The following is a 23490-nucleotide window of genomic DNA, read 5'->3' as shown; positions in this document are numbered from 1 at the left end:
CTTTGTTATTCACACTACGATTACTTATGTTACAATTCAAAGAAATTAGAAATGAAAAGAATGTTTGGATCTCTTCACCTGGCATAAGCATCAGCATGAGATTGGCCTTACGGGCTTACTTATAAGGTCAACCTAAAATAATGAGAGAAAGTGGGAAGACTACTTCAGTAATCTCTTTGAAAATGTTAGTTTAATTTTCTGAGACAAAGATCCAATTTTCTTGTCTTTAATTTCATCTTTGAGCTCTTGGTGTTCTCCTTTGGAGTCAGGAAAGACTTCTTTCTGCAGCTTTCCTCTGTGCACTGGGATATCAAGTTATCAGGAAATGCTGTATCATATTGTGTCATATTACAATTCATTTGTTTTGCCTAAAGCCAGCTAAAGTTATATCAAACAGCTCAGTAAACACCAGCATTTTAGAATGTTGACTAAATTGCATTTGTTTCCCATAGCCTGTATTTTTCTATATTTACTATTATTTATTTCTCCTCATAGATAATTTTATTTTCCTCTTCTTTTTCACTTATTCTATTGGCTAGTGCCCATTGCATAGTTACTAAAACCTACTATGTAGCCTTCAGTGTTCTCCCAGCTGACAACATGTGTCCATTTAGTTAAATGTTATCTTTCTGGAGTTGATAAATTACCCTGGGAGAACCTCTAGTTACATTATGTTTTCTGTTTTTCCATTACAACTTGCTTATGGCGGATGTAGCCATCACAATATTTGGAGAAATAAAGCAGCCTAGATTTTTGAGCTTCGCAATAGTATCCTGTTTTGTTTTCTGAATGAAAAACTATTCAAATGTGTCAGTGAGTATCCAGACCAGAACTTAGACCTTGGCCAGGTCATTCAGTAGAGGGAATCTAATCACAGAGAACTAAGGGCAGTGAGACAACCCAGAAATTATCCACTGCTCGGCTTGAGGTTGTGTCCCCAGAGCCCATGAGCTGGGGCAGCCACCTACCAAGAATTGGAGCAATACAGCTGCTACCCCTCTGCGAGAAGCTGCTGCTGAAAGCAGAGGAGGGAGAGAAACCCTGAGCTACTTCCATCCTCCGTCTCCAGTCCCCAGAGGGTGTCTCCCATTGGAAACCAGGTTTCAAGGGAACCTGTAAAACACAGAATACAAGGGTCAGCCTCCTGCCATACAAAGCCATACAGAGCACAGTACGGGAAGGGCGAGAAACATATGGGAGAACAAATAGGCAAATGACTGATGGATCTAGTAAGTACTGGTCAAGAAACAGAAGTGCTTCCATTGATGCAAAAGTCTTCTTTTTGAGGGTGTGTGTGTCTTTGTGTTTTCTTAGTTAATTGGCCGTTGTGTTTTAAGTTGAAATGTAATGTCTTAAGAAGCATGGTGATATTGGGCAATTTCTTCTAAAGCAGGGTAGAAGGGCAGATGTATATTTCAAGAATGCATGTTAATAATGCTCATGAGATGCGTCTTCTTTTCAATGATTTGTTACACATCAGTTGTAGCTTGCCCTCCTCACTTGTTTGAGTGGTGGACTTCTAGAATTTGCCCCCACCAAAATGGTGCCACCAGGGCCTGGTTTGTCCCCAAGGGATGTAGTGTGACCATAGATCATTCTGATCACAAAGAGGCACAATGAGACCAGGACTTAATCTAAGAGTGAACTGCGCACGCGTTCGATGAACCCCTTTTCCACCACATGACAATGTGTATCAACAAAAGTGCTGTGGCTCACATGCAAAGCCTGCCGCTGGACCCTTACACAGGTGTTGTTTGGCCTGGGATCTAAATGATCAAATAGCGAGTACTCTCTGCAACCAGGGCGATAGGTAACTGTGGAACTTGGCCTTTTCATAGTTTCATGGTTTCCTGAAGCCAGACTTCTCTACAATGACAAAACCTCTTTGGTCTTGTTCATTTGAAAAACACTGTCACTTTAAAGGTGTGTGTGTCGGTGTGTGTGTGTGTGTGTGTGTGTGTGTGCGTGTGAGATGATGATTCTACAGTGATTTTTATGATAAATGATAGAATAATGCTTCAGAACCATTGAATGGAAAGAGTTAAAAAGGCAAATGTGTTGAAAGAGACCAGACAGTTTCTGACTCTTCCAAATCTGTTTTGTCAGAACCCCATGGTCTCGGGAAAGGACAACCCCCAATTAAGTCCACATCTTGTCCCTGAGGACAAGCTTCCTTTGCCTCCTGGCTTGTCACTTTCTTTCCTCCTCACTGGCCTTCCTTCTGTCCAAGAAACAAAGCTATCTGGGATGGCCCCTTCCCTACAACCCCCATCTTTTCTTTCACCATAGAAGAGGATAGTCTGAGCTAAACTCACAACGGTGAACCACTGATGGCAGGCCCAGGGGCAAATCCCCAGGCCACCCTCCCTGCACTGTTCCACATCCTCACCACCATTGCCAGACATGCCTTAGATCCTCCACTACCTCAGAAAGCCGTCCCCAGCTCTTCAACCCAGGGACCCCAAACTGATGCTAACACCCATGATCCTCTGTCTTAGTCTATGCATTTCTCTAAATTAGATTAAATCTTATACTTATGAATCATGAAGACCCACAGTAACCCTTATGAAGGCTCAACATGCTGGCTCCTATCCTGCACCTGCCACACCCCCTGCCACACTTTCCAGAAGTCCAGTCTCTGCTCCTCATCCCATCCCCATTCCATCCCCCATGTTGCTGGGACAGTTGCCACAAACTTCCAACTGGAAGGGCCCCCACTTACCCTGCTCATTTTATCACCATGTTTCCCTGGAAATAAGACCTAGCCGGACCATTTGCGTCTTTTGGAGCAAAAATTAATGTAAGACCTGGTATTATACTATATTATACCTGGTCTTATATGGAAATAAGCCCAGGTCTTATATTATATTAAAATACGACCATCTCTTATATTAATTTTGCTCCAAAAGACGCATTAGAGCTGATGGTCTGGGTAGGTCTTATTTTCGGGGAAACACGGCATTAACTTTTCCAAACAGATTTTTTCTCTCTAGTGAGCCTAGCAGCCTGAGGACAGGGGCCAAATCCTGCTTATTTCTTTTCCTCATCACAGTGCTACTCCAAATGTGGTCTGAAAACCAGCAGCAGCCATGTCATCTGGGCTCTTGTTAGAAATGCAGAAGCCCAGGCCCCACGTCTGACTTCCCAAATTAGAATACCTGGGGGTAGAACTCAGGAATTTGTTTTAGCAAACCTTCCAAGTAATTCTGATGCCTGCTGAAGTTTGAACAGCAGCACCTTGTTCTGTACGCAGCAGGGCGCCTACATAGTAGTTGTTTAATAAACACCTGCTGATCTGAATATGTTTGTCAACTCACAATGTGGAGCAAGACTTCAGCTCCCTGAGAGCAGAGACCACATCTTTCTTCTCTGCTATTGTGACCCCCAGCTCCTCCCATAATGCCTGACAAAGCATTTGTTATCTTAAAATAGACTCGGACAGTATTTTATTCTTATTTTTCTCCCACTTTAACCCTTTCTAATTAAATGTTACAAAACAGCCAAGAAAATCACAGTGAGGCTATTTAGTGAATAATTGAGTTAACACACCAATGCCATGTGGATAATTGATAGCATCAATTTGCCAGTAATGATAATAATACCTCCCGCTCACATAGTACTCTATGAGTTTCAAAAGTCTTTCATGGACATTTTCTCATTAATCCACATGAAAATCTGGTCAAACATGGATGGACTTTCCTCTCCCCTATTAAGGAGGAAGAAGCAGAGATTCAGCAAATCTGAGGAAATAGTTCTGATTCTATAAAATAGATTCAAACACTAGAACCCAACACTTTGAGCACCTGCTCCAGTGGAAAGTTTTGCATCCCCATTGACTGATATAGGCTCTGAGGGTCTCTGGTAACTTACCCTCAATAAGTCTCCATTTCAGTTTCTTCATCTGGAAAAGGGGGAAACAATGGTACCTACCTTACAGTGTTGTAGAAAGTAACTGAGATAATAATAAATGTAAAGCACTTAGCACATTGCCTGGCATGACTAAGGATTTAGTAAATGAAGCTGTTGTTTTGTTATTTATGATGGTTTTATGTTTACATATATGATATGGATTATTATTATGTATTTTTTATTATACCACCCTGACTCCCACCAGAATAACCAGTACTGCATATGTGGCTTAGCAAGGACCAGGGTAGTCTCTATCTCAGCCGGTGTTCCTTGCTACTTTAGGGGACATTTAAGGCATTCAGTCTGACTCTCATGACTGGGAGTGTTTCTCCCTGCTGCCCTCCCATGTGTCTCTACTTTTGGGAATTCTGTGGTTATTATACCTAATAATCCATTGGGAAGGTTGGATATCTGGAAATAACAATGGTTATTTCCCTTCCTCAAGTTCAGCTTGCCTAGTCATTCCAAACACAAGCCTTCCTTCCATCACTTGTTAAGTTATGGTTAATTTCTTTTTAATATAAGGTAAAATCACAACTTTGATCCAAATATAAAATAAACAATGTCAAAGATTTTAACACAGCAACTAGTGATGGAAACAGTAAGATGGTGCCACGGGTTCAAGGGAATTTTCAATGAACACACATGAAGGCAATCTCAAGAACGCTGAAAGGAGTTGACCAATGGTTGCAAAATGGGTTAATATCCATGAGGCAATAATCAATTACATTCCACAAGATGCAATTCACTAGCAGTCCTATTTTCTATCAGCAAGAATTCATTTATATTATCTGTTTGTTTTTTTTTACCATCTACAGAGCTGTAAATTAGCTCAAAGACGATGAAAACCAGAGGTAACCTAGAAAGGTGTGCTAGGTGGGACACCCCCCCCCCAGGAATTATTTTTGCCCCCTTCAAAATCTTTCACAATTTTTCCTGACACTGGGACCTCAAAAGGGTACTTTAGTGTTGGAGGAATAAAGGATATAACTGTATCCAGTCTTATTATTTCCCTGCCTGGAAAGGGAGCTTCATATTCCCAGGCTTCTAAAGGGCTAGGTGGACATTTCTCCTTTTCCTATCAGTATTTCCTCTTAATACCCACTTCTCTCTTTCTTGCTGTTCCCCCTTTCAAAGTGCCACGAACTTCTGCTCCCACTTCCCTCCTTGGAAATCCTACCTTCCCCTCAGGAGAAGGAAGTTACCTCCTCCTTGGTAATAACTTAATGTCAGGCAAACCTCAGTGGTCAGGCTTTGGCTGAATGTATATGGAGTGTCTCCTTTGCTCAGCCATTGGAGCTGCCAAGGGGAAGGAGAAGGTTGTGGTATCTGAGTGAGGACAAAACAGGTGCTAGATTCTAAGTTCAGCTTCCCCTTCAGCAAGTCTCATAACTTACCATTAACCTTAAGAAGCAAGTCATCTTGTCACAGATCATGAATTCACCAGGGACAACACAGTCTTTCCCAATTGGAGAAAAGGAGATTTCTGTTAATGTGACAATGGCCTTTGCCAATTGTGGTAGAATAACCCAGACACTCTTGTACTTAGGAACATCTGACTGAGTCAGACTTCCATCCCACTCACTGAAGGGGGCTATGTTTGTTCTTCAGAGGGTGATGCTTCCTCCACCCAGCTATTGTTGTTGTTCTTTCTTGCATAGAAGAGATGTCTGATTGTTCTTACCACACATACAGTTTTTAAAAATAGAATTTGATATTTTGTGAAATCAAAATGAGACCAAAAGTTGTAAGAGAGGCATGATGGAACTGGGCCTAAGGTTGGATTTAGACTAACAGTGAGAATCTGATGTGGTCCAAGGTGGTTTCTGGACCCCACTGATCAAGATGACTGCTTCTTAAGTTCTTGAAATAAATGTTCAGTCTTGACTCTTGGCAACAAAGTTATTGCAGATGGGCAGAGCAAACATCCTCCAGGCACATCCAGTTCTTATTCCCACCTGCAGGCTAATGATACTCTCTATATATGAAGATTTGAGGCATTTTAATTTCCCCAGGAAACATATTTTTGTTTTTTAAAGATAACCAAATATTTAGCATATGAATTTCTCACTAAGTTATGTGTTCAGTTAAATATAGTCACTTCTCTTCCGTGTGGAAGAAGGCAGCCTGTTATAGAAGAATAGGCTTGGGAAGCCTTGGGAAACAGACCCACATTGGACATTATGCAGTAGCATCACCTCCACGCCAAGCCACTCCACACCTTGAGTCTCAGCTTTGTCATCTACAAAATGAAGGAGCTGGATGAGGGCCCCTCAAAGCAACTTGTCCACAAAGTCAAGCTGCTGAGTTACTCCCTAAGGTATCCTCATCCTGACTGCTGGTGCTGGAACACAAAGGAACATGTGACTCCTGCAGGCTGGAAAGGATAGCTGGTCACACAGATGACCTTTGCAGGCTGTGGAGGGGGCCAATGCTTGCCTTCCCCTTCCATAGACTCTGTTAGGGTATAAAAGGCCATGGAAGAACTCTGAGAGCAGCTTTTACTGAAAAGGGTGTGGTGGGGCATTGACATCGCATACAAAGGTGATTCTTCTGGGCTCTTTTATTTTATGCTTGTATTCTGAATTAACCAAACTTCTTAGACATTTTTGCCACATTCAGTGTATTAATTTCAATTGACCACTAATTCAAAGTTACTGTTTGAGAATGTTCTATGTGCCAGACATCTTGCTGAATGCCAGAGACATAATGGTGAACAAAACAGTCAAAGTACCTGCCTTCAGAGGACCTGTAGTGTAGGGGGGATATAGACAAGAGAGAAGGTCATAGTGAGGGAGGTGTGTGGTGTGTGTATGAGTATGTGGGCCCATATGAGAGCCACTTAGTCGGCAGGAATGTGTGAGCTGAGACCCGATGGAGAGAATGAGACAGCCTGACACAGAGCAGATAAATGTGTTTTAGACAGGTAGCACATGGATGGCTACTGGTAGATTTCTTGCAAAACTAATGAAGCTTAAATTCAGTGTTATACCAGTAAATGGGCTCTTTGGGGGAAAAAAGGGGGGGAAACAAAAATACCTGATTTGTGGCATTTGCTAATTTCCATGGTAGAAATACTCTCTCTATGATCAATACCAAATGCAATTTAAGCACCAACCCACAAAAGTCCTTACTATTCACCAATCAGTGCTTTCAAGCCAGTACTGCTTGCTCCAGAACCTTGCGAGTAGCCTTTGAGCCCCTTACTCGGACAAGCCCCTTCAAAATGTCTTGGTTAGGGCTCCCCCAGAAGTGGGCTCTGAGACAAGAATTTCTATATAAGCAGTTTGTTTGGGAAGTCCGAGAAACAGCGACAGAGGTAGGAAAGTGAGCAAGGAAAGTGAAGGCAGCTAATAAAAGGTGCGTTTCTACCATTATAGATGACGAGAGCTTAATGCTGCCCGAAAGCCCTGGGGATCCGTGTGGCAGCAACCTGAGGAAGAGAGCCATGGTATTTATACACCAACTCTTGTTAGTCGCTGGCTGAGGTCTGCTCCTAGGGGGTTGATTTCCATGTTGCATTTGACTTTCTGTGATGGGCAGAGTGGCCTTTCATTTTTTGGAGATGGTAAAGCAAAGAGCTGCAGATGCTGGCGGTTGGAAGTCAGCCAGCAAGCAGAGAAGTGGTAAGACCTGGGAATATGGGCAGAGCATATTAGCATCTGTTACAAATCGCTCTGTACCTAATTCTGTATTTAAAATGTGCATTTTTTCCCTCAGATTAGGTCCTCAAATTCTATTAGTTTTATGCCTCGTAAAACCTAGAAGCACCCATAGTGATAGCTCCTGCTTGCTGAAAGATAGAACATGTATGGTGAGTTCAAAGAAAATCATAAGGCTATATCAGAGTTGGGATGAGGGAGGGTAGCAAGAGATGAAGTTAGATAAGCCACATGAAGGGTGTTACATTAAACTGGGCTCTTCTAGGCTTGGCTGAGATTTGCTAGTCTCTGTGGAGCTCACCTGGGCTGCTCCTGGCTACTCATTCCTGAGACAGGCTGATGGAGCAGCCCTCTTTCCGGGATGGGCTTTTCCCATGATGAAGAGCAAGACTGCAAGAGAGCTGATGGAAACTCACAATGCCTCTGATGGCTGTCGTTCAGTAGTAATTCATGTCAAATCTTCGTGTATTCCATTGGCCAAAGCAATTACCTTGGCCCAGTCCAAAGCCGGTAGGCCTGGAAAATCACCTACAGGGAAGGAGGTGATAATTCAGTGAGTTCAGTAATATAACGTATAGGGTTTTCACCAAAATGTTAGTAGTCATTACCTAGGGGTGGTGAAATTTCTGATAATTTTTCTTTTTTTTCGCTGTAGGTTTTTCTATCATGAGAATTTTTAATGAGAATGTAACAATTTTACCAAAAATTGTAAACCTATTGCTTTAAATCATACTAAAAGATATAAAATATTGGAGAACATTTATTTGAGGATGCTTCCTTTAAAGTTTCCTTTTTTTTAACTCCTTTAGTGAATGAGTTAATGTATATATAAAAAGCCTACCTCCTCAACTTCCTAAAACCACCTATTAGCATTTATAGCATATGTAAATCACTGGGCATTATTATGTCCCTATTTTTGTTTCCTTACTACTGCTCTCTCATTTAAAAATGTCTTTATTACATATGTATCAGATTATTTAAAAACTAAAAGAAAGGTGTGAGAGTCATACCAGTGATTCTCAGCCCCAGTTCCACATACAAATCACCTAGATTTTTAAAAATTCCTATAATGAAGTCCCTGGAGCTTCTAATTTAATTTTCCTAAGTTGGGGTGATTTTTAAAAGCTCTCCAAGAGTTAAGAAAAATTGAATAAATAAATGATTAAATTAGTGAAAATATAACAGAAGGGCCAATCTTGTGTGATGAGTAGTAGCAGGCCAGGAAATTTCCTTACAAATGTAAAGTCTGCTGAAATGCTAAAAAGCTGAGGCTCCTGGGAGTTGGAAAGACTAAGGAAAGTGGATGCCGTGGAGAAATATGAGCTTCCAGAATTGACAGGGCTGCTGTTAAGATCTCTCCAAACTGCCTGGGGTGAAGACTAGTGAGTCATATTCCCTCTGATGCTGCATTTTTCCCATATACAGCCCAAATCAACCCTAGGAGACAATTGTTGTTGGTGTTTTTCTTCGTTTGTTTGTTTTGTATTTTTGTCACTGAGATACATTTCATGTACTCTTTTTTAGAACATTGTGACTAGCAAGAGTCCATTCTCTATGAGAACAGGTTGAACTCATAGGAAATTATTCGTATACCCGGAATAGGGGTGAAAGATTAGAGATAGTGTAGGAATTTGGTTTGTTTGTTGACCGCTCTCAAAACATATTACTCTGTGCAGAGTTCAGTCATTTATAATTTTTTTCCCTCTCTGCTTCATAAAACAAAAACAAAAAACAACAAAACCCTGTGTTTGTGTGTGTGTGTGTGTGTGTGTGTGTGTCTGTCTGTCTGTCTGTCTGTCTGGAGAGAGCAAGCACACGCAAGAGAATATATAAATATAATAGAGAAGGGGAGGTTTTCTTTGGTTTGTTTTTGTTTTAGCTAAATGACAACAGATTTTTAAATAACTTATCTAGTACTGGTAAGGTCTGCCTTAATTGCCATTTGCAAGGTAACCATGGTGACTAGCATATTGCTTCTGATTCTATTAATCTTGTTGGGATTAACAGTAAATCCCAAAGGATCTTTTGCAGTGATTCAGAAATAAATCATCTTTTCACATGTGTATTATTTGGTGACAGCCACTTTCCTTAAATGTGTTTCTCTAACCAACAAAGAAATAAGACAGTCCCTAATGAGGTGATTAAAAACCCATCGCCCAAAATAAGAAATTTTACAAAATACAGCAAGTGACCAAAAGAGTAAATACAAAGAAATACCACATGAAAGAAGTACTTACTCAACAAACACGTCATATCCCCGATAGGCACACCTTTCACTCCCAGTTAGAAATTTACCTATAGGACCTTGGTCTCAAGACGTGAACTGGAGACAAAATTTGAGATTCTTCAATAAAAAACTTTTAAAAGATCAGTTATGATTTAGATTATAGGGATTAGAAATGATGAGTTGAACTGGATTTGGAAAAAAGAATAGCTGGCTGCTTGAGCTGGGCCTAATATTTGTAAAGAGATGCTTGTAACTTAGGAGAGTATGACCCTACCTCAAACCACATTTGTCCTACAGCAGCCCCGAGAGTAGGCATAAAAGGTGGGACGCTCATTTTACAGATGAAGATATTGAGATCAAACAATGTAGAATGACTTCCCCATACTCATTTAGTATTAAAGCTTTCTGTTAAATTGGCTAAATACATTTTCATGTATTTTTACAGGTCATTAGGGACCTGGAATGTTGCGTATGCATAATGTGTACTCTGTCACGGTAGCCTGAGACCCATGGGTTATTATGTCAGCAGCACTGAGGTAGTCAGACATGCTTCATGGCAGACGCAAGCATTCCATGAACTTGGTTAGAGTATGAATCAGCCAACTGAGTTGTTTCTTCTTTACCCTCACAGAGGCAAACCTGAGTTAAGGTTATATAGTCAGGGGTGCAGCAGGATGAGTTTGCCTAGGTCAGAGGAGTGTGAGATTCCCTCAAGCAAGCACTTGTCCTCAGTAAACTCAGGAAGCACGTCATTTATACCCTCCCTCAACCCCTTCCTCACAGGGCTGTGACATGATCCTGTGACTCCTTTCTCACACCCTGGGTATTTGATTTTTAGCTGTGTGCCATGAGAAGAACTTTCTCCATTAACATAGGGGCTCTCTGCCTTGGGCCTTGCCAGGCATTAGCCAGGCTTTGACTTATAAAACCTATAGGAGCAGAGAGATTAAAAAAAAAAAAAAAATGCCTTAGGATATTCAATTAGATTTGAGTTCCTTTAAAAGAACCGTTGGAATTTCTTTGTAAAACTGTTAGCACTTGAGATTTAAGGTGTATCCACATGTAGGATATTTTTTACACCTTAATTCACTATGAATTCATCATTTTTCATATACCCCACACATAAGATGAGGTAAGAGCGAAGTATAGTTTTAAATGTCTGCCTTTATTTTTCCCAGTTTATGAGTTCATGCTGAATCTCACTGTTTCTGGAAGAATATATTATTAACTTCGGTATCAGAATTAGAAAGCTCACGTCCCCAGATTTTTCTGATAAAACATGCCACACCTCTAAGATGGAACCAAGAGTATATTCTATCAGATATTTAAATCTCATTTAAAAATTTGTATTTAGTTCAGGGGAAACACTCTGAAATAAAACCCTATCTGCCTCTTCTCAGAAGGGAGAAACGGTGATCACATCTCATTGAAAGCTCTCCTGCAGCTGTTGAAAGCTATTTGCTTTTATTCTCTGCAAGTTGAGAACAGCTCATCACTATTTTCAATTTAATAATCCTGAAGGATTTGACAATTGCTAATAAGAACATTCCCAAGGTTCTCTTTTGCACACTTTACAAATCCCTTCCTTTAAACCTTCATCATGTGTTTAGCTTTTCAACTTTTGATCTCTCTCTCTTGACCACTCACGGTGCGATGTATCTTTTCCACTTAAGACTGTTGTTCTCAAATGAAAACGTAGCCAATATAAAGGGGTGATTAAAGAATATGGCTTCCTGTCAGCTTCCTTTTGGATATGACAATGGATATACTAGGAAGATGGAGAAGTAAATTTTCCCAATCAATGAGTACTATGGACACATGTTTAACAGCACAGGCTTGAGAACTATACTGCCTCGGTTTGACTTCCAGAACTGCCACTTCATGAGCTGAGTGATCTTGGACAAATTTTTTAACCACTCTATGCCTCATTTTCTTAACTGTAAAATGGGAAGGATAATAATATCATCCTTGAGTTATTGTAAGAATTAAATTAGTGTAACATATATAAAGAGTTTAGAACAGTACTTGCAAATGTTCACTGTTATAATTATCTGTTTTCAAATCAAAAGTTGGTCGTATGCATCCTGATTCATACTGAAAATTTATTCTCAATTCTAGATGTCCTGTTCATGGTAACTTAAAGCATCAGTCTATTATATTGTAATTTGGATATTAATCAACTTGGCATTTTTCTTTTAAAAATATAAGACCATGAGTATATTAGTTCTTACAATTCATTTTTAAAAATTATCATTACCTTTAGATTTCCTAGGCCCCAATTGCCTTAACTTTTTAAGTTGTTACAGTAACAAGGGAAATTATGTTTTTGTGTGATGGGCTGTAGAGTGACCAACCATCTTGGGGTTCCTGGAACTGAGGAGTTTCTTGGGACATGGGACTAAATCTGAACGTCTGGGCAAACTGGGACGGTTGGCCACTCTAGCTATAAAGGTACTTCATAAGGAGGGTGTATAGGGTGGGTAGAATAAGCAGTAGTAATATTTACTCATCGAATACAAAAAAATCTTAGTACAAATATTGTTCATTTGATTTTTTGACTCATGCAATCCCTAGTGAGTGAGTATCTTACAGGGGAAATTGCACTGAACTAATTAATTTCAAATATCAGACATTTGGACTTCAAGTTTTGCTATGATCGTCATCTGTGGAATATATTTCTTCTCCTTAATTTTATGGTATTCCTTTTTTTTTTTTTTTTTGCCTGTTTTGTTTTCTTTTAGGTCAACTCAGATCAAAACATACTCTTGGGATAACGCCCAAGTTATCCTGGTTGGAAACAAATGTGACATGGAAGACGAGCGGGTCATCTCAACGGAGAGAGGCCAACATTTAGGAGAGCAGCTTGGTAAGAAACAAATTAATGAGAAATAGAGCTTTGTAATTATTTGTAACACTATACAGAGACCCAGCTAATTACTAGGATGGGCTTAGTGAAAAGATTGTCAACCTTACAGTGGAAACTATATAAGTGGAACCTTACAGTGGAAACTTCCATAAGTGGTAAGTGGGTTTCTTCCTACTTTCTGTGGCATTGTTACAGAAGCACAATTACAAAAGCAAAATAGACAGCCATAATTTTGATCTAGTACAAGGTGTTTGAATTCCTCTTCCATGAGAAACATATGATATGCCTTGATTTTCTTTTTTTTTTCTTTTTTTTTTTTTTGCCATACAGAATTTGCATCAAATCAGCATTTTATTAGGTGATTGTTGTTCTCGTGTTTCCATTGGAGGAGGGTAATGGCACAGAATAGGTTGCAGTGTAGATTCTGGTCCTTAGGACACCACAGACAAGCCCTGTTACTGTCACAAACCTCTTTGAGAATTAATCTCCTCAACTCTCAAGAATGAGTATCATAACCCATGCCTACTTTACCAAGTCCTTATAAGATGAACTGAGATACGAGAGAGATATGAGAAAACTTTCGAAATGGCAAAGCCTTTTGCCATTTGTGTTGCAAACACAAAACATTGTATCTAAAGAGAAAAATACTGGAGTGTGAGGGTAGAGTTGCCATGCAAAGCCGGGAATCATTGATTTATTAAGGCATTTTTATTGAGCCCTTGCTATATGCCCTGCACTGTGTCAAACATCACAAGGTGTACAGAAATGTGTGAGCCACAGACCCTGGGCTCAGGTAGCTTTCAGTCAAGCTAGGGGACTAGAGATGTACACAAGAAAGCAGAAACAACAAGACAACAAACGCAGGATAGTGAAGATGAGCTGAGACGTAGATGCCAAGAGGAAAGCAACGGGGGCAGGGAGGTAGACACAGGGAGCGGGCTGCCAGAGAAAGGTCTGGGAGTGGAGTGGGACAAGAGGTAGATAAAGAGAGAAATGCAAAGGGGACACCTGGAGAGAAAATGTGTGGAAATGAGCAGCTACGAAGGGGAGCGATGAGAGGGAATACAGATCATGTAGGTTAAATGGCAAGATAAGGCTTGAATGGTCCCTAAAGGGAAGTAGAATATGTACAAAGAGTACCAAGAGGAGAGGAAGGATTAGGAATAAAGGCACGGTGCACTGAGGGCATGGAGAGGAGTGTTGAGAGGACAGTGAGTAGAAAAGTTGGAACCCATAGTAATATTATGGGAGTGGAACCTGGATTCAGGACACAATTCCAAGCCTAGAGCAAAGGAGCTAGAATTTTTTTCCTTTCCTTTTCCCTTTCTTCCCCCTGTTGTCCCCCCCTTCCTTCCCACTCCTCCCTCTACTCCCTCTTCCTCCTTTCTGTACACAGTGGAGAACATCGAGGGGTTCTTAGCAGGGACTTACTAACTGGCTTACTAACTTTTGTGACCCGGATCTACAGTAAGAAATGCATTAAATCTAGTAACTCAGTACATACGTATGTAGAGAAAAAAAGAATGAAACAAGTTTAATTTGAATAGAGATTTATTCTGATATTTTCTAACCTGTTCGTCGTTCTTTGTTTTTTTCTTTTAATAATGGTCTCAACCCACTAAATTGATCCTAGGACCCAAAGAGGGGCCTCAAACTACAATTTGAAAAGCACTGATATGAAGGTAGCTCTTTGGGATTAATCTGCTGGTTCTGTGTAGATTAGAGAAGCAGAGACTCTCTCCATGGGTCACTCTATCACTTGTTAATCTCATCAACGAACTATGTACAGTCCAGCTGAGAGCTTGACCATTTCCTTATGAGACTGATGAGCTCATTAGACTAAAGGCTATCACCTTTCCACCAAACGTCCTTAGAGCTGTCCTTGAGAAAGTCACACACTGTTGTCTGTTCTCTCTGTAGCTGCTCTTAAACCTTTATCATGTCTTCCTATTCTATCAATTAAACAAGGTTTTTCAAAAAAAACATCTGAAAACCTTGGCAATCTTTCCTTAGTCCTCTTAGCACCTCAGGAAGTTAGTAATGGAGAACAGCAAATCCCCCAAAAGAAAAGAGAAAGGAAACCTGGGAGGTGACAGGGTGGCTTCCGGAGACTGTTTCTTTCCTCCCTGTGTTTTCTTGACGACTCAGGCATATGCCACATGGGGGAAGAAACTACTACACAGATAGATGTAAGCTGTCTCTCTATATAAACCGGAAAATGGTTTGGTTCAAAGAAAAATAGATCAGAGTTAAGAATTGTTTAATGCCATCAGTACAAAAGAGTCAGGTAACTGCCTACATGTTTTACGACTCTAATAAATAAGTGTTGAGAAAATTGGCTTATGGAAGAAGGACGGGAGTGCACCAAGAGAGTGTCTTCCCTTAGAACTCCACTCCCTGGCACAAAGAAATCCTTTCCATGCAGTATGTACATGTACGAAAGTTCCTGAAATTGAGATGCAAAAATGTTTTATGTTCCCATGCAAGTTCTTCCAGTGATTTCTAATTGATTTTTTTGCTCTCTATTCAATAAAACCCAGCAGTTGTCATAGCAACCAACACTTGTGCATTCTTAGACAGTCACTTACCTGCTTTAATGTGGTTTATTCTTCTCATGACTACACATGCTTCTACAAATAATCATGAGATCATTCGTAGGAAAAATACAACACTTTCACAATCTAAATTTAAAGTTTTTAAAAGGTCTTTGCTTTACTTTTTTTAAATGACTGGTAAAACCCCATTGTTCAGAATCCCATCACATGCACACACAGGTTGGGCACTGTTTTTTTAAATGTCATTACCATAGCTTGGCAGGTGGCTCAAAATTACTGCTTTATTGATCTGGCTACAATTAAATCTCCATTGTGGATGTTTTATATGTCTATAACATTGGCTCATCCTAATGAGGGTGTTTGATGGAACTGAGTTGTGGCTGAGCTCTTTAAAATTCTTGTATGGCAGCTGCCCTTGCCAATCCAATTTAGTTCACCAAACATTTCCTAGATGTTTACATTATGTCAGGCACTGGGAATACAATGACAAATACCCCTACCTTCCAGGAAAAAACATTATAGTGTCAGAGATAGACTATACTGTAGTCCCCCCTTATCCGAGGGGAATATGTTCCAAGACCCCCAGTGGATGCCTGAAACAGTAGATAGTACGAACATATATATAATATGTTTCTTTCTACACATGCATACATACAACAAAATTTAACTTATAAATTAGGCACAGTAAGAGATTAACAACAACTAATAATAACATAGCACAATTATAATAATATACTGTAATAAAAGGTGTATGAATCTGGTCTCTCTCTCTCTTTCTCAAAATATCTTATTGTACTACACCCATCCTTCTTCTTCTTGTGACAATGTGAGATGATAAAATGGCAAACCTGCTACTGAATCTGGGCAATCTTCCCTTACTTGCAGTAAATGGCCTGGTATGGAGCAACCCCTTGCTGAAGTGTTCGTAGGCTCAGTGCTTTCTTGTGCAACATGTTGCTGTCAGTCAAGACATGTTTTCTGTCCATGTCTTCCATCCACAAACTTAATGCCTTTTCCATTTTAGCTAAGCACTATCATGCTCTGTGACTAACTTTTGCAGTTTGGGGTGTGGCAGCAAAACTAGTATGAATTTCTTTTTCTTCTTCACAAATTCACAGCTAGAAGATTCATTCTTACTGTAGATCTTCTCAACCTCAGCGTAGGAGTTGTGTTTTTTTTTTTTTTTCTTATTTAGTGTTTTTTTTTTCTTATTTCTTATTTAGAGAACTTTCACCTTTTCAATTAAAGGAAGCACTTGACGGCTTCTCCTTGGCATGTTGGAATTGCCAGCATCACGACTCTTGCACTTTCGGCCCAGTACTAAGTCAAATAAAGGTTACCGGGACACAAGCACTACAATACCATGACAAGGGATCTGATAAAAGAGACGGCTGCTGACAGGCAGGGAGTGTATGCATCCCGGAGAGGCTGGGCGTAGGGTTGGTTCATGTCCAGGGCAGGAATGGAACTCTGCAAGATGTCACCATACTACTCTGAACAACAAGCATTTTAAAACTTATGAATTTTTTATTTCTGGAATTTTCCATTTCATATTTTCAGACCCTGGTTGACCACCGGTAACTGAAACCATGGAAACTAAAACCGAGGATAAGGGAGCACTGCTGTACAGACAATGAGCATTTTCCTGGCTTCCCTTTCCTGATCGTTTTGTTTCATTTGGCCCTGTTCGGCATGCCCACCCCACCTGCACCCCCCACCTTGTTGAATTCTGCCGCCTTGACTTCTACCGTGTTTCCCTGAAAATAAGACTGGGTCTCATATTAACTTTTGCTCCAAAAGATGCATTAGGGCTTATGTTTCAGATGTCATCCTGAAAAATCACGCTGGGGCTTATTTTCTGGTTAGGGCTTATTTTCGGGGAAACACGGTGTACCATGGTGCTCCCCATTCTCCTCCTCCCTCTCCAGCCATGACTTCTGTTTCCTTGGGAGATGCCTTTTCTTTCTGCCTCTTGCACTTGGGCTTTGCAAGCTTAGCCTACCACTTTTCTCTCTCTGCATCTTCCCTTCAGTATTCCCATCCACTTCCAAGGTTTGAACTCTGCCTACAGACTGACGGCCAAATCATATCCTAGCTCTGACCTCTCACTTAAGCTTCCAGCTCCTCTACCTACCCTCTAGCTGTGCATGTTCAGTATTTCTGATTTAGGGTGGTCCTCTAATCATCTACAGCTGAATCAGTTGCACTGTTGTTTCTTTTTCAAATGCATATTCATCAACCCAACTCATCAGTTTCTGAAGTTGAAGCCCAGGAATCTATAGTTTTAACAAACACCCTTTTAACTTTTGTACAATGCTAAATTTTCACATCACTGGCTAAGATGGTGGGAGTGTTTGAAAGGGTAGGGAAATGCCCGCAGAGCTAAACTTTATCCTGTAGCTTGTATTATTTTTCTCATGCATGTTTTTAACATTTAATATGGATGCATGTAGTTTTAACAATATATAGAATGTTCTAGATTTTTGTTTTATATCAAATTTATAATATGGTAGTAATCTATATATGTATAATCTCATAACTAAAGTGTTAAATGTGAAACTGTTAAATATTAATGAAAAAATAAATATATAAATTTTCCTAAAATAGAAGTAATTTAAGTGGGAGAAGAACAAAGAAGGAAGTTTGTAGAGAGTTATGGATTTGTATTGCCCTAAAATTGTAGGTGAACTAGCACTTGAACCATTTTTAGAAGTTCTGGAAGGGCAGAAAGGGCAGAAACTGAAGTTTCCCCAAAATGTAGTCAGAGACATAAAGAGAGCAGATTAATTAAAATTGCTCCCAGAAAGAATTATTTTTATTAATAATTTGTAAGGATCCAGTTTTGAAGTGTTTTTAATTTGCATTACTATTTCTTCTAAAGCACATAGCATGTACATTTCCCTATTGTTCTCCATTCAAACAATTGTCATGATATTATGTGTACATATTACTGAATTCCAGACCCATCTCTGCATTCTTCCACTTTGTCCAGCACAGAGACGCCTAATAAGTACGTATTTATTAAACACCTATAATGTTATTAGGGAGTCATAAAATATGAATTTTCCCTCTCGTGGAGCTTAACCTCTCAGAAATGCAATACAATGTTATGAATACATAAATTAATCATGGCTGGAAAACATTAAAACAGATGTAACTTAAAGAGTGAAGGAGTGGTGTGGAGTTCTACAAGCAGATAGTTGCTTCTGTGTTAGGAATATGAAGACTGACAAAAAGGCACATTCTATGTCTATAAACTCTGAAACATATTGATTTAATAAACACTGGCTTAATTAAACAATTGCTTCAAGGGAATAATGTCTTGAAGTAGAAAGAGGTAAATTAAAAATAAATGGAAAGGATACTCTTTCACCTAACAATGAATATACTAAAAGAACTGTTTGTCTTGGGAGGTTGAAGGTGGTACAGAAAAGATATATAATTACTTCCTAAAAGGTCTAGATAAATCAAGGAAGACAGATCCACCATGGCTAACCAAGGGAGTTCTCCAAGGTATAGAGTTTTTTGAGATATTTCTTCTTTCTTAATGCAGATGTTTATTGCTATGAACTTTTGTCTTAAAACTGCTTTTGCTTGCATCCCATAAGATTTGGTATGTTATATTTCCAGTTTTGTTTAAGATACTTTTTTGTATTCCACTTTAATTTCTTCTTTGATCCATCTGTTATTGAGAAGAATTTAATTTAATTCCTAGGTATTCGTGAAATCTAGTTTTTCTTTTGTTGATTTCTAGTTTCATATCATTTTGGTCAGAGGAGATACTTAGTATGACCTCAAACTCTGAATTTTCTAAAACTTGTTTTGTGGCCTAAAATATGGTCTATCATAGAAAATGTTCCATGTGTGCTTGAGAAGAATGTACATTCTGCTGTTGGTTGTAAGTTGAATGTACTGTATATGTCTGTTGGGTCCAATTGGACTATCGTGTTGTTTAAATCTGTTGTTTCCTTTTGAATCTCTATCTGGATGATCAATCCATTGTTGAGGAGGGATATTGAAGTCCCCCAATATGATAATATTGCTGTTTATTTCTCCTTTTAGTTCTGTTAGTTTTTGCTTTATATATGTGAACACTCCAATGTAGGGAACATAAATGTTTACATTGGTTACATCTTAATTGATTGACCTCTTTATCATTATATAATGAACTTTCTCTTTTTATCATATTTTTTTATTTAAAGTCTATTTTATCTGATATAAGTATAGCTACTCCTGATTTTCGTTGTTAACGTTTGTTTGAAATATCTGTTTCTATCCCTTCACTCTGTCTGTATGTGTCTTTAAGGCTAAAGTGAGTCACTTGTAAGCAACATGTTACTGGGTGTTATTTTTGTATCCATTCATCCATTCTATGTCTTTTGTTTGGAGAACTTTATTTATGTTTAAGGTAATTATTGATAGGTAAGGACTTACTGTTACCATTTTGTTAATTGTTTTCTGGCTGTTCTGTAGATCCATTGTTCCTTGTTTCTTATCCTGTTGCCTTTTTTTATGTATGTTTTGACATCTTTTGGTAGCAGTATACTTTGGCTTCTCTATCATGTTCTTTTGTGTAATTACTACAGGCTTTTTTTTTTCCTTTTGGTTATCATGAGGCTTACATAAAGTATCTTAAATTCTAAGATTCCATTTTAAACTAAAAAGTACTTCAACAGCATTCATAAGCCTAACATTTTACTTCTTCTCCCTCTCACACTTTAGGTTATTGATGTTACAGTTTACATAATTTTTATGTTGTGTAGCTAATAACAGGTTATTGTAGTTTGGTTATTTTTACTATGTTTGCTTTTTAACTTTTCAACTAGCGTTATAAATGAATTATGCACTACTGCTACCATATTACAGAATCTAATTTTGACTATGTATTTACTGTTACCCATGAATTTTACACTTCCTTCTTATGTTTTTATAATATTAATTAACATCCTTTTACTTCCACTCAAAGAGTTCCTTTAGCATTTATTGTAAGATAGGTCTAGTGGTGATGAACTCCCTCTGCTTTTGTTTGTTCAGGCAAGTCTTTATCTCTCTTTCACTTCTGAAGGGCAGCTTTGCTGGGTATAGAATTCTTGGTTGACAGGTTTTTGGGTTGTTGTGTTTTTTCTTTCTTTCAATATTTCAAATGTATCATGCCATTGTCTCCTGGCCTGAAAAATTTCTGTTGAGAAATCTATGGATAGTCTTAGGGGGTATTCCCTTGTATTTAATTTCTTTCATTTTTCTTGCAGCTTTCAGAATTCTTTGTCTTTGAGTTGACTTTTGACAATTTAATTGTAATGTATGTCAGTGTAGCCCTGTTTGGTTTCAACCTATTTGAGGTCCTTTGGGCCACTTCGATCTGGATGTCCATTTCCCTCCAGAGGTTTGGGAATTTTTAGCTATTATTGCTTTAAATATATTTTCTGTTCCTTTCTCTTTCTCTTTTCTTTCTGGAATTCTCATAATGCAGGTAGTGTTTATTTTGATTGTGTCTCATAAGTCCCATAAGCTACTTTTCATTCTTTTTTCCTTTTGCTCCTCTGATTGGATAATTTCAAATGTCTTGTGTTCTTGATCGTTAATTCTTTCTTTTGCTTGATCAAGTTTGTTTTTGAAGCTCTCTTTTGAATTCCTCAGTTCAGTCTTTATATTTTTCACCTCTAGGATTTCTGGGGTTTTTGTTTGTTTGTTTGTTTGTTTGTTTGTTTGAAGGTTTCTATTTCTTTGTTGAACTTCTCTTTTTGTTCTTGTATTGTTTTTCTAATTCTAATTTTGTTTAGTTGTCTGTGTGTTTATGTAGTTCACTAAACTTCTTTATGAGAACTATCCTGACTTCCTTGTGACAGTTCATAGATCTCCATTTCTTTAGAGTCAGTTATTAGAGCTTTATTAGTTTCCTTTGGTGGTGTCATGTTTACCTTGATTTTTGTGGTTCTTGATTTCTCACATTGGTATCTGTATATTCGAGTAAGCAGTGTCCTCTTCCAGACTTTACGTGTTCACTCTGGGAGAGACAGTCTTCAGCAGTCAACGCAGTTTGGATGTCTGGATGTGTCTGCTGGTAACATCCTTGGGAAGGCTGAGCTTGCTGTCAGGTTCTATTTTTGTATGAGGCCAATGCCCAAGCTCTGAGGTTGGCAGGAAGGTGGCGGGGGGAGTGCCACTGGCTAAGAACAGTGGATAGGACTGCTGGCAAAGCGAGGCTATAGGGTAGGCTCCCTATTTGCCTGAGTTCTCTGGTCAGGCTTACTAGATGGTTGGAACTGGGTACTATACTCAGCTGTGGATGGCACTATGAATTAGCTTCCCTGCTCTGAGAAGGCAGCAGGACAGGCCCCAGGGGCTGCTTAGCTTCTTATTGGGGAAGATGAATCAGGCAAGACTGTGCATTGAATTCATTGTTTTTTTCTCTGCAGATAGGGAAAGTCATGGGCTGTGCTCTCTGTTCAAGTGCCACTATAAGCAGGGCTGTTGAATAAGCTGTAAAGCTCCCCAAATGAACTAGTTAGATTCCATAGTTGATTGGGATAAAGGCTATATTCAGCAATGTCAGACCTATGAAGTAGTTTCCCTGCCTAGGCAGAGCATGAAAACCAGCTCCAAGTCTAAAAAAGGCCTTTTGTTTTTGGTCCTGACACAAGCTGACCCAGGCCTGAAGTTTCCTAGCCAAACAGCCACTGACTTTGCTCTGTAGATTTTCAACTTTGCCAAATGGACTCTTTGCTTGAGTATTGCTGGGCTACAGCTTCCCAGTGTTCTTGCCAGCCTTTTTGGTCAGGCAAGGCTGGGAGCTATACTCAGCAATAGAGTGGTCCATGACTTAGCTCCCCTGCCTGGGTAGAGGCAGACCAAATTGCAGGGCCAGCAAAGGTCTTTCTTTGTGGACCTAAATCAGGCAAACCTATATCCCACTGAGTTCCATGGCCAAACCTGTGCTTTCTTTTCCCACTGGAGAACCTGTAGGTATACCTCTGAGCATGGTTTTGCACCAGCCTAGGGGAGAGGCAATGTAGTCAGCCCATAGCTGCTCCTTTTACCATTCTAATGTGGCCTTTCTTGGTCTCTGTGGTGAAGGGGATTGCTTCAGCCTCTCCTCCCATGTTTTAGAATTCTTTCAGTGGTGTCTTCTACATAAATTGTTAATTGTGCTCCTTGGGAGGGGGAGCAAAGTCAAGAATGACCTATGTTGCCATGTTGGTGACATTCCTCTAGCAATCTGAATTTTTAAATGGTGGCTCAAATTTTTTAAAAGTCTGTAGACCAGATATACCACACAGAAATCTCTGTCTTGAAGAGTAAGTTGGATTGGGAAGAGGGAAAGAATGAGGGATCATGCTTCAAGAGGAAACTAGCATGGTCAAAGCTGCAAGGAACTTATGTTGAATCGTTTCACCAGACAGGAAGTAGACACATTTGGCTAAAATAATTTGGGTGAAATAGTTTGGGATGTCTGGAAGGGGATTGCTGAGGGAGTCAATAAGGTGAGATGTGAATGACAGTCTGTGCAGGTTGGATTTTGTTCTGCTGAGAATGATGGATTGAAGCATGGGCAGCTGTTGCACCAGTGAGTTCAGGTAGTTTCTTTTCCTTTGTGTTGCTGAATCAGAGCTTTTTGCCATGTCAAGAGTGTTTAAAACTTATATCTAGAGAGGGTAGGACAGGGAGGAAATTTTGTCCACATCAACCAGGATTTGTCAAGGCCATAGAATGACCCTTGGATAGTTTCAGAGTCCTGACAAAACAGAAACTACCATCTGGTCATGCCTGGCTCAGGACAAGCACTCAGACTAGAATACTTGACCATTTATTTTAGCAACACAAAACTGGCTGAGTTCCTGCTCTCGCTTCTCTACTGCTTTGGTCTGCTTTCTGTGGTTCTTGAAGCAAGTGAGTCAAAATCTGCATTGATTCCTCCTCCTGATGTCTGTCTCCAGGCTAGGTCCCAGCATGATACAAGCTAATACAACAGCTCATCCTGCTGCTCAGGCAGCAATCCTAAATTCTGGCCCAAATGTCACCCACCTGGCAGTAGAATGACCTACCCTTGCCTTTCCAGTTCATCCAACCCACAGAAAAGGGAAAGACACTGGGACTGCAAATATAATCTGGAAATAGAATGTCTTATTTAGAATTTTGGGATAAAAATTGAAGGACACGTCAATAGATTTTTAACAACTAGAGATGAAAATAAATTACTGCAGTATGATTTCAGTATGTGCAGGGGTTTACTTCTCTCCACGTCCTTTCCAACATTTGTTATTTCTTGTCTTT

General features: G+C 39.5%; 1 protein-coding gene across 2 annotated transcripts in view; it reads left to right on the top strand.

Moving 5' to 3' along the window:
* Positions 1–23490, top strand: part of RAB3C (RAB3C, member RAS oncogene family) — a 224594-nt gene that overhangs the window by 185455 nt on the left and 15649 nt on the right. For both annotated transcript variants that reach the window (XM_019743363.2, XM_019743361.2), the window contains exon 4: positions 12540–12664. In XM_019743363.2, the coding sequence (XP_019598922.1) occupies positions 12540–12664 (125 nt within the window). The remainder of the gene's footprint in view (positions 1–12539; positions 12665–23490) is intronic.

This window comes from Rhinolophus sinicus, linkage group LG03 (genome assembly GCF_036562045.2).
Source record: "Rhinolophus sinicus isolate RSC01 linkage group LG03, ASM3656204v1, whole genome shotgun sequence".
Classification (NCBI taxonomy): Eukaryota; Metazoa; Chordata; class Mammalia; order Chiroptera; family Rhinolophidae; genus Rhinolophus; species Rhinolophus sinicus.
This window is presented reverse-complemented; position numbering and strand designations above follow the sequence as displayed.